At 43.3% G+C, this 11,458-nt stretch overlaps 1 protein-coding gene across 1 annotated transcript; it reads right to left on the bottom strand.

Moving 5' to 3' along the window:
• Positions 1–2,380: 2,380 nt before the first annotated feature.
• PPP1R3C (protein phosphatase 1 regulatory subunit 3C) lies at positions 2,381–6,992 on the bottom strand. The gene is made up of 2 exons (XM_079900128.1): positions 6,909–6,992; positions 2,381–4,878 (listed from the first exon to the last, which is right to left on the bottom strand). Exons 1-2 carry the CDS (start codon positions 6,920–6,922, stop codon positions 3,939–3,941), a joined length of 954 nt encoding a protein of 317 aa, XP_079756254.1. The 5' UTR covers positions 6,923–6,992; the 3' UTR covers positions 2,381–3,938.
• Positions 6,993–11,458: the final 4,466 nt, after the last annotated feature.

Here is an 11,458-nt window from a genome sequence, read left to right as displayed (position 1 = left end):
TCCGTGTTAAACTTTAAAAGCAGTGTTGCTTCTGCTATGAGGTGAGGTATCAGGATGTGAAATAGAGTTGATTCTGTTCAATAGGAAACACTCAGGAACAGCTTGCTCTTTGACCAGGCTCTCCTCCTTCAGTTCACGTGCAGCCCAGGACAAGCCAGTGGTGGGTGGAGCTGGCATAGGTGACCAGCAAGAGCTGACCAGAGTCATGCCTGCCTGGCAATCACTCCCTCTTTAAGAAAGACAAATATCATATGATATCACTTATATGTGGAATCTAAAATAATTGTACAAGTGAACTTATTTACAAAACAGAAGTAGAGTCAGGGATGTAGAAAACAAACTTAGGGTTACCAGAGGGGACAGGGGTAGGGAGGGATAAATTGGGAGACTGGGATTGACATATACACACACTACAATATATAAAATAGATAACCAATAAGAACCTGCTGTATAGCACAGGGAACTCTACTCAATACTCTGTAATGACCTATAGGGAATAGAATCTTAAAAAAAGAGTGCATATATGTATATGTATAACTGATTCACTTTGCTGTACTGCAGAAACTAACACAACATTGTAAATCAACTATACTCCAATAAAAAATATTTTTAATTTAAAAAAAAAGGAAGGGGGCAGCTAGGAAAGGAAGGTCTTCAGGGGAGACTTCAAGGAAGAAGTGGAAAGGAAAACACTAGGCAAAAAGTCACCATCTACAAAAACAAAAACTTTTATTTAAAAAAAGCAAAAGAATAAAAAATATTTTTAAAAAGAAAAAAGAGAAAACAATCACTGTCCGGCCTGGAAGTCACTGTTCCAGGCCAACTCAACCTGCCACGGGACCTTGAACAAGTCACTTTCTCTCTCTGAATCTGAGTTTATTTAATAAAGGCAGACATTTGCATCCCATGGTCTTCAAGGTCCCTGTCAGACCCATATTTAATTTTTCTCCAACCTGTGGGAAGAGGGCTCTCTTCACCCAACCGTCAGCATGAACAGAGAGCCAGAGAACATTTCATGAGTAAGTTTCAGAGTAAGTTTCATGAACTCCAGCGCCTACAGAAGTCAGGCAGACAGCACAGAAGAATGCAGCAGGGGTGACAAAACAAGCAAGTACCTCTGTACCATTTTTCTAGATTCCACGTATATGCATTAATATACCTATTTGCAGGGCAGGAATAGAGACATAGACATAGAGAACGAACATGTGGACACTGGGGGAGGGGGGAAAGGGAGGGGGGACGAACTGGGAGATTAGAATTGACATATATACACTACCATGTGTAAAATAGATAACTAGCAGGAACATGCTATAAAGCACAGGCAGCTCAGCTCGGGGCTCTATGAAGACCTAGGTGGGGTGGGGGGGGGGGGTGGGAGGGAGGTCCAAGAGGGAGGGGATATATGTATACATATAGCTGATTCACTTCACTATACAGCGGAAACTAACACAACATTGTAAAGCAACATTGTAAAGCAATTATACTTTTATAAAGTATACTATTATAAAAAATACTATAATTTTTTAAAATTATACTTTTAAAAAAGCAAATATAGCCCATCTATAAAGGAGGCAGCTGCTACTCAACTCCAGGTAACTGTCACCATGAGGAAAGACCTTGCAACTTTTTCAGAAGAAAGGAAATCTAGATTTTTTTTTTTTTAATGTAGCCTGCTGATGGTCTGCTCTTGGAAATAAATTCTCTTTAAAAAAAAAACAGAGAAAGAAACCAAAAAACAGTATCAAAAAAAAAATCTGCAGCCAGATACAGCCTGTAGGCCTATAGTTTACAACTTCTGATCAAGAGGCTGTTGTGATATGATTAAATTTGTTTTTCATAATTGGGCCTTTCTAGGTCGGTCATTTATTCCCCCTTAAGTTATACTGTGCAGAAGACATTTTTGGCATTTTAGGCAAGAACTGAAACTACAACTTTGGTTCCTAGATCTGCTGCCTCATACCCCAAGGAGCTGAGCTCCCCCTCAGTCTGGGACTGATGCCCACTGCCCCTCCCTACACCCTCCATGCAGCTCCAAGCTTTGCCCCTGCAGGAGGGAGCCGGATCTCAGGAGGTAGAAGCCACTTCCCACACCATCCCTTCCCCCATTTCAAAGACTCTCGAGAGGTGGACCCCAAGATAAACCTGACCCAGCAGAGAGTACACGTTATGAGCAGTCAGCACAGATGGGGACAGTCAGGGGGACAGTCCCAGCAGCTCAAGTCACTGCCCCTGGACCCCAGCCCCAATGGTCAGGAGGTGGAAATTCTCACTAATGAGACTGGGACCACGTGAATACTTGCAGGTGGATCCAATTCCTGGTCCAAACTAACCCTGCTCAGTTGTTCTTAAAGAAAACAGGAGAGTATCAGTTGATGGTTTCTTATTTAACTAACTGTGGCTTTGAGAAAGAAAACATACTCAGATCTTATATCAAACATTTTTATTTTTAAAGTGAGAAGTTCACAGAGGATAGCTATAGGAGAGTGAAATATTTAGAGCAGAAAAATTGTGGGTGCTAGCCAAGCTTCAAATATTGTCATAGCAGAGTTATTCCACTAGTACGCTTCCAGCATGGCAGATCATGTGTTAAAATTAACTGCATTCTCGGAACACCTCAGTGGACGTGCACAATGATAGAAGCAAACATTCAGAGGCTCCTGTTCTGAAGATTTTACAGAATGGATTTAGGCACACTCCAAAACAAGTATATTACAACACACCCCAAACAATTCACATCCATTAAAAAAAAAATGTGGACTTTAAAGATATTGGTAGGAAGACTTAAAATAACAAGAAGAATATAGGCAAGAAACAGAAATGGCTACTTTTATGTGCAAGGTACTGGATTCTTAAATTGAGAATCAGTGCCAATCCTCACTTCCAACATCACATCGAAAAAGTGTGGCAGAAAAATGAGTCACCTTCAATATGAAGGACGCGAGTTGTGTACATTGACGGCACTCTTGAAGATACAACAGTTTTGCAGGAGGAATGCCAGCATACAGAGTGGGCCTTCTTAGGAGGCCAAACGCTCACAGGTTATCCGATGACCCTTCACACACTCGGGTTAAGCAACTACAACATTCTGGTTTAATCAAGGCACTGGCAAAGAGTGATCCTTGACATGACACAGAGTCCCTACAAGCTGTTGACCAATGATGATGGCATGGGTTTTTTGGTCAGGCAGCATCTATACTGAGAACCCAAGCATGGCACCTTGATCACAAGCAAGGTCGCTTATCCCATTAGGACTGCAAAGCCAGATTTGCTTAAGCTTTCCCCAAATCATGATTTTTGTTAAGTCACGTTTGAACAGAATCAATCTTGATTCCCCAGAATTATAATTCACTTTCCCCAGTACCACCCAACACTCCTAAAGTTTGTTTGGGTTTTTCTCTACAAGAATACATAGAATGGATGTTTTTCTCCCCTCTACAAATTACTTCCCTGGGAGAGAACTGTAAAACCAACTTAAAACCACAAAATAACCTTACATTTTCTCACCGACAGTTAAGTATCAGACCTCTGGCTCCTACTCTGACCTGAGGGGCAGAGCCCTTTGGGTATACTTTTCAGACATTCCTCATACCATTAACACAGCTTTCTGTCACCATCCACTGTCCTTCCTCAACCTTTTCTTGCCCAACGTGAAAGCCAGTGAATTGAGAGGGAAGGAGAAATGGGCATTGACAATGTATTACTTTTATAAAAATAGGGTTACCAGGCTGTTACTTGACCCTCCACAGCAAAATGGGGCAGCGTCATCCATATAGAACCCCACACTAAATTCTCAAGGGGCTATCTTTTTTGTAGCCAGGTCTCAAAAGTTCCAAGCTAAACCTACTGAAGGAAAGTAGCAATGCCTTCCTAATATTAAGCAACACAGATCTAGAATTACATGGGCAATAAGGTCAAGACCAGCCGCTAGGTTGCTTCATTCATCGGTAAGAGGACAAGTTCTCCATCCTCCCCCAGCTCTGCCATTCTGGGAAGAGCCCGCTGGCCAGCCTCGGGCTGCCGAAGACTGTCGACTCCAGCTCGGCCTTGGGGGACGCCTGGTGGAAGGTGCAGTCCTGGGCTGCCCTCTGCGTCTGCACTCCATCAGGTTTCCACTGCGCGTGGACAATTCTGTAATTCTGACCCTCATTGTTGTCCCAGAAGACCCGCCCGTTAGCATGGTATGAGATGCAGAACTCAATTTTCTCCTTCGTTGGGATGACGGAGGGTAGGTCAATGGCAAACGAGAAGGTGTCACTCTCGGAGCCACCATACACGTTTTTCATGTAGACACAGTCCACATCCGTGTAGCTCTGCCAGGTATCAAAAGTGATCCGGATCTGAACCTTCTTCTCAAAGCTCATGTTTTTCACCTTCACAGTCCCCATCACCGTTCGCTCCTGCAAAGAGCAGTTCTCCAGGCAGACAGAGTTCTTCTGGAAGTGGTTCCGAAAACTTAAGTAATCAGCTGAAGGTTGAGGGAAATCTAAAATCAAGTTTTTCTCCTCGTGGAGTTTTAAGCCTGAGGAGATATCGTTCAGGTCCAAGAGGTCAAACTGGAGGTCCCACACTGGCTCTTCCGGAAGGTCCGAGAAGACGTGGATGGCAGTGAGGGAGAGGCCCTTGGAGTCCGCAAACACCACCCGCTTCTTGGCTTGGTTGTGTGAAGGCTTCCAGTCGTTCTGTGTTTTGGCTTCCTGTTTTATGTTGAGACACGGCTTCAGTGGCTTTAATTTGTTCACGAAATTTCTTCGTTGGAAGTCATCATAAGGGCCCAGGAAGCTCTTCAGAGGTGGGGAATGAGCCAGGCAGAGCCTCATAGCCACATCCACGGGCATGACCGAACTTGTCAAAGGCCGTGGATCTAAAACCTGGATCATTCTGGAATACAAAAAGAAGAGAGGTTATCATCTGCACCTGGAATGCACTTCGCCTGGTCCCAAATATATCTGTACTATTTTTGTTAGCTAAGTTATAGCCAGCACAGTAAGTTTCAAGGAGGTGCTCTCATATGTAGTGAAGGAATACAGTATTAGGTGATGACAGCTGCATCTTATGTCTGGCTCTACCCTTGACTGGCTATAGGCCATGGGTTAAAACACTTGGGGTCTCAGTTTCTCCATCTGAGACATAAAAGATTTGGATGCGATCATCTCTAATACAGCTCTAAAACCATTTGGTCTGTTCTGGACCAGTGGTTCTCAAACCTGTCGGTTCACAATGGCCTAGGGAGTTGGTTTGCTTCCTTTTTCTTTAATGCTGAATCCTAGGACTTAGAGCCACTAATGCAGAACCTCTGCGAACGGGGACAAGGAGGTAAATATGTTCTTAAAGCTTCCCAGGTGATCTAATGACCAGATAGGTTCTAGAACCAAAGTGCTCCCTCAACTGCGCTCCCTCAACTGCTTTGATGATTTTGCTGTTGAACTGATTACACTTCTCTGGAATAGTAATCCACTTGAAAAGAAAAAAACAGCAATAAAAATTCTCATGGAATGGTTTCGAGAGTGAGGGGCTAGAAAGAGTGAACCAGAGGATTATCTTTGCACTTTCATTATCATGCTCTTCATCATTTTACACAAATAACCCACTGAAGTGCAAGTCAGCAACTGGTGAACTTAAAAAAAAACTTTACCTAATCTGTATTTCACAAAGAAAGACATCCATGTCAAGTCCACATTTAAGTGGAAAAAGTTGATGACCTGAAAATGGGGCTGTTTTCAACATATGCTATATATATGAACTGAGAAATGTTGAAAAGTGTAATAGGAAGCACAACAAAAAGATAACAATTATCTCTGGGTGATAGGTGATCTATTTTTGCCTTTGTACTTTTTTGGTATTTTCTAATGTTTTGGCAATGGATATTTATAACCAGAAAGATAATAAAGCTATTTAAAATTTAAACATAACTATGCCCCGCAATACTAAATCAAGACGTATCCATCAAGAAGGATATTTTTTCTGGCCTTTAGCCCTGAGTACATTGCCAAGCTTATGGACATTCTTCCCCTATCCTAGCCTTCAGATAAGAGGTGTGTGTATACTGTATGTGACATTTCTCAGTCTGGCTTTAGTAACGTTCTTCCCAGCAGCTCTAAGCACAGAGGCAAATGGTCATTATCATAGGATGGATAATAAAAGAACATTCAGAGAATTTACTTTATTAGACTTGGGATTTTTCTGGGAGACCTACAAACTTAGAACAAACAAATGAAAGAGAAAGTTATATTTGTGGCTCTAATAATAGTGAACAGGCAGGATTTTTAGAGAGGTCTGCTAAGTTATGTCTAGAGGAGCTATTTACGTGGTTTTGCAGGGGGCGGGGGTGTTTGGGAGGTTTGTTTTGTATTTTCATATTTTGCACTTATAGAAAGACAGTTTAAGGATACGGAGATTTCCCTGGAATTTAAGTCCTGCCCCAGAGTTTAAAAATAATCGTTTGCTCAAACTCTGAGACTGAGTTTTCTATGGCAAACCGTCATAAGAAGAACGGAAGAGGACCAAGGAATGCGAACATCGTCCTGTAGTTATTCCCAAAGCTAAACTACCCAACCAGCAATCTCAGAGTGCTATTCCCACGAGTTAAGCGGCCCGAGTCCTTGAGACATTTGTGCAGGACCAAGAGATACGGTCGGAATCCATGAGGGAATCAGAACTCAAGCTGACTCACGTTAAGACAGTTTCTGGTTTAAGATGCCGTTTACCAAAATCAGCTCTGCCTAAGAAGCACAGAGCAAATCTCCACACCTCCGAGGCCTCCCCGGTGCCAGATTCCAAGTCAGCAGCCAGTCAACCCGCCCTCCCCTGGGGTCTTCATGTGCGGTGATGACAGAAGGAAAACGCAGCCCAACCTCCCTGCAGCTGCCCGCTCCCTGTGCTCCGGGGCGGGGAATCTACAGGGAACCTACCTGGTGCAGCTCATTAGGCAGAGGGGCGGCGGGACTCCGCTGCCTGCGCGAGTTCGCACCCGGCTCCCAGCAGCCCCGGCTTGGCTGCAGCTCTGGCGGATTGCGGGTGCAGCGCCCGAGAGGCCGCTTATCTGCTCGGGACCACGTGAGGCGACGGCTGGGACCAATCGCCGAGCCGCGAGCTCGACGGCGCGACCAACCAGGTCTCAGCTGGGGCGCGAGCCCTCGCCCGGGACGTGACGGCGGTAACGCGGGATTCGCGGGGCTCTGGGGCCGCTCGGAGAACCCCGGCCAGCTGGTCTGAGTCGCGTTAACAGGAGCCCCGGGCGAAGCGCCGTGGAGGCAGCACCGTAGCGCAAGTAGCGGGTGCAGGCCAGGAGGGAATGCAGCAAACCTGCCCCAGGCCGGGCGCCAGCACAGCGGGGCTGCGGGGAAGGAGATGCCTTTCACTTCTAGAGGCTTCTGTATACAGTTAATCTGAGCGCAGAACGTTGTGGCTTGTTCCAAATGTGTGTGTGTGTGTGTGGATATAGATAGATATAGATATAGATGATATAGATACACACAAATATATTTCAAACATATATATTTGAAATGTTTATCTTGTTCACTGCTCGGTGTATCGGCTCATGTTCTCCCTTTCCTTGCCCTGAGCAAGCAGAAGTTGGCTTTATATTTTGGGGTTAGGGTGAACCCACAAATGCACCACACAGTAGACTGCTTCTCTCACTAATGTTGTTAATAAACCATGTTAGCCCTGTTATAAGACAATGAGAAGGCATTCATTTAAAAGGCACTTTGTATTTCGATCTATTCTTCAGTTTTTCTCCCTGGAAGAGAAAACTAAAGCCAGAAATGGCCTGTTTTGCTTGTGTGGCAGGTCAGCCACAGAGCCAGTGGTCAACCCAAATCCCTCGACTCGGTTCTGACGTCCTCTGGCAGTGATGTGGAAACCAAAATGTTAAAATATCACACTGTAAGTTTCATGATTCTCCCGGGCCAGTTACTCTCGCTGAGGTTTTGGAATTTTGTTCAGGTTGGGGAGGTTTTAGACCATCAGTGAAAACCATAAAATTAAATTTCTAAGTCTAGTATAAATTATTTTTATAAAACCCATATCCTCGTTCTGCTCTCAACTTAGTTATCCAGTAGTCCATTAAAATGTACAAAATGTACAACGTAAAATGTACAAAAATCCCTGTGTCTTTTAAATCACTGTCAAACAGTGGAATTGTTAAAATGGTGTGATTAAAGAAAAAGAAACTCACGCTGAATATCACTGGGGAAGGTACTTAATGCTCGGGCTTGATTTTTTTAAAGGAAACATCCGACTAAGAGCAGATCTAGTCTCTCAGCCCAACCAAAACTAGCTGAAGGGACATAGTCTTTGGAGTTGACACTTTCAAATCTAGGCAAGTTCTAGCCTCAACTCCCTCACCTGTAAAATGGAGATAGTGAAGTTGTTCTTAGGATTAAATGATATTGTGCAGATGAGAAAACTCAGTGTAGTTTCTCAGTATGTGTTCAACTATCCTATGTTGAGCTAAGGAATGTATATTACCAATTAAAGTTATGGCGAACCATAAAATAAGAAGAATAAATTGCGATCCCATTTTAGGGGTAAGATGTGCACTCATAGAAAAGAGAATATGCTCAACCCAAATGTTAACAGTGCTTAATTTTGGACAGTGATATTATGAGTAATTAAAATTTTCTTTGTCATTGCTTCTCTGTATTTTTTACTTTTTCTGCAAAGTACATGGACTTTTTCTGTAACTGAGAAATCATCTTTAAATGACTTAAGACTTTCAGATTCAACTAACATGTATAGCCTACCTGCTAGGTGCCAAGAACTGTGTTGGAAGCTTTGACATGCTTACACCATCTACTCACGTCCTTTTGAGTTTGGGTTTCTTTCCATTCAAGCTACTTTCTCTTCTGCCCCCTGGTGCTGACTGATGCCATAAAAGCCACCTCTCCAAACTCCTTAAAATAGAAATCAGGGATACAGGGATCTCTGCAAAGAAGAGTCAACACTCAATAAACTTCTAAACTACGTGATCCAGGCCTCCCACTTCTTTCCTCCTCCCAGATTTATTGAGATGTAATTGACATATGACATTATGTAGGTTTAGAGTGTACAAGGTATTGATCTGATATATTGCAAAATGATGCTATGTTATGTTACCACCATAACACTAGCTAAAGCCTCCATCAAGTCACATAATTACCATTTCCTTTTTATGGTAAGAACATTGAAGATATATTCTCTTAGCAACTTTCAAGTGTATAATAATACAGTATTATTAACCATGTGGTACATTAGATGCCTAGAAGTTTATACTCTTTGACCATCTCCCCATTTTCCCCACACCCCCAACCCCTGGTAACCACCATTCTACCCTCTGTTTCTATGAGTTCAGCTTTTTTAGATTCCATATATATGTGAGATCATATGGGATTTGTTTTTCTCTGCCTGACTTATTTCACCTAGCAGAATCAGGCCCCTCATTTCTATGTCCTTCCTGGCATTTACTGCCCTTCATCATGGGATGAGAGGGACTGGAATGGAATCAGCGTTCTTAGTCATGAGTTGCCCCAGTGAAGACGTGGTGGATTAGGAATTGTGGGGAGTTTTCTTCTTATTTGTAGGTTTTCTCCAACTGTTGTTTAACAGCATCCAAACATTGCTTTGTCCTACCCATCTTAATAATAAATCTATTGATGAGAGCTTCTTGATCTGTGCCGTGTTTCTAGCCATGCCAGGGGTTGCAAGGACTCATAAGCCAGAGCCCCTTGACCTTGAGAATGCTACAATCTTTATTATAGGAAACCAAATTTAAACTCATGAAATACCCAGGGAACATTTTAAGGTGCTGCAAAGCAAGGAGCTGATGATGTGTGACTTATACAAATGGGTCTCTTCCAGCATCTGTCCAACACGTTACCAGACATGCCCTTGTGGGAAAAACACCCCGGGGGCAGGGAGTCCCAGGTTGTCAACTCGTTTTCTCCAACCTAGCCCTTTTTCTCAGTGCCCAATCAAGAAAGGGCTTGAATATTCAACTCTACAGTTATTAATATTAAAATGTCAGTACTCAGTAGTAACAGAATGAACCTTATAACTGATCTTTAAGCCCTGCCCTGTAGAAATAGTGAGGTTGAGAACTGCTCGTTTTGATGAAAAGAACTGAGATTTCTATTTCTGAAATAAAGGAAGGAGCCAGTTCACATGTCTCCAGGAATAGTAAGCTCTCTCTTACACTAACTCCTTCTGCCTTCTTTAGCCACATTGGATGGGAACACCAATATTAGGTGAAGGAGAGTAATTTTTTAAAAAAACAAAGACACTTACATAAGCTTACTTTGGGCCAGGCGCTGTTTTAAGCACTTTACAAATAAATATTAACTCATGTAATATTTATAAGAATCCAAGTAGGTCGAAACCATGATGTTTATCCACATTTCAAGATGAGGAAACTGAGGAGGTCTGGCAGTTTAACTAACTTGTCCAAGATCATATAGCTAGTAGATGGCAAGATCAGGTTTCAAAACCCTCTAGAGTCCACGCTCCAAGTGTATGAGTTGCTCTGAAAAGAACAAGCACCACACTGGTACCCACCAAGACCAAAGAGAGCTTCAGAAAGGGGAGGGCTCCCTGAGGAATACATATGAAAGCTTTAAGGAGGAAGTGAGACTTGGGAATTGGCAAGAATTTACCTATGGCGGAGTATCATCTTTAGGGCATTTAGATGATAAGAATCCAGCTGTATGGCTCAACCAACGAGAGAGAAAATGAGATCACAATTGAAATGGTACCAGCAGCCCACCATTCTATTCAAAGAACATATTCCCAGAGGATAAGAGAAGGAATTAAAAGTGTTGCTGAGTAGACTATACTATTGGCCATTCTGGTTGCACTGAAAGAATTTTCAGTATCATTTTCACTGCCTGGATTTTTTTAGTTTAAAAAAAATCTACTTTTTTTTTTTTTTTTTTTTTCAGTACGTGGGCCTCTCACTGTTGTGGCCTCTCCCGTTGCGGAGCACGGGCTCCGGATGTGCAGGCTCAGCGGCCATGGCTCACGGGCCCAGCCGCTCCACGGGATGTGGGATCTTCCCAGATCGGGGCACGAACCCGTGTCCCCTGCATCGGCGGGTGGACTCTCAACCACTGCGCCACCAGGGAAGCCCAAAATCTCTACTTTTAAAACATCCCTGTAAGAGAACAATCTGGGTGCAGTTGTGAATGCACAGTTGTTGCTACCAAGAGTAAGTGGTTAAAGAAAGTGCAAGACACTACCTGAGGCATGTAGAGTGTCTCAGGTGAGGTGAAGAGGAAGGAGAAGGGAGGGGGAACAAAAAAGGATGATACACTTAACCTCTAATAATCTATTGGGAAGATGGACACAGAGGTTAAAAGACCAGTAACCATACCAGGTTGGCTGAGCGGCAAATGGGTCGTGTGAACATAATGCACCTTTGCTATATGTGCTTCAGGACGTTAGAGAAAGGAGAGGCCTCCAGGGGCCAGGATGGCCAATGAGGACC

The sequence above is a fragment of the Stenella coeruleoalba genome (assembly GCF_951394435.1).
Source record: "Stenella coeruleoalba genome assembly, chromosome: 16".
NCBI classification, from domain to species: domain Eukaryota; kingdom Metazoa; phylum Chordata; class Mammalia; order Artiodactyla; family Delphinidae; genus Stenella; species Stenella coeruleoalba.
Note: the sequence above shows the minus strand (reverse complement) of the source record. Positions and strands in the feature narration are given on the sequence as shown.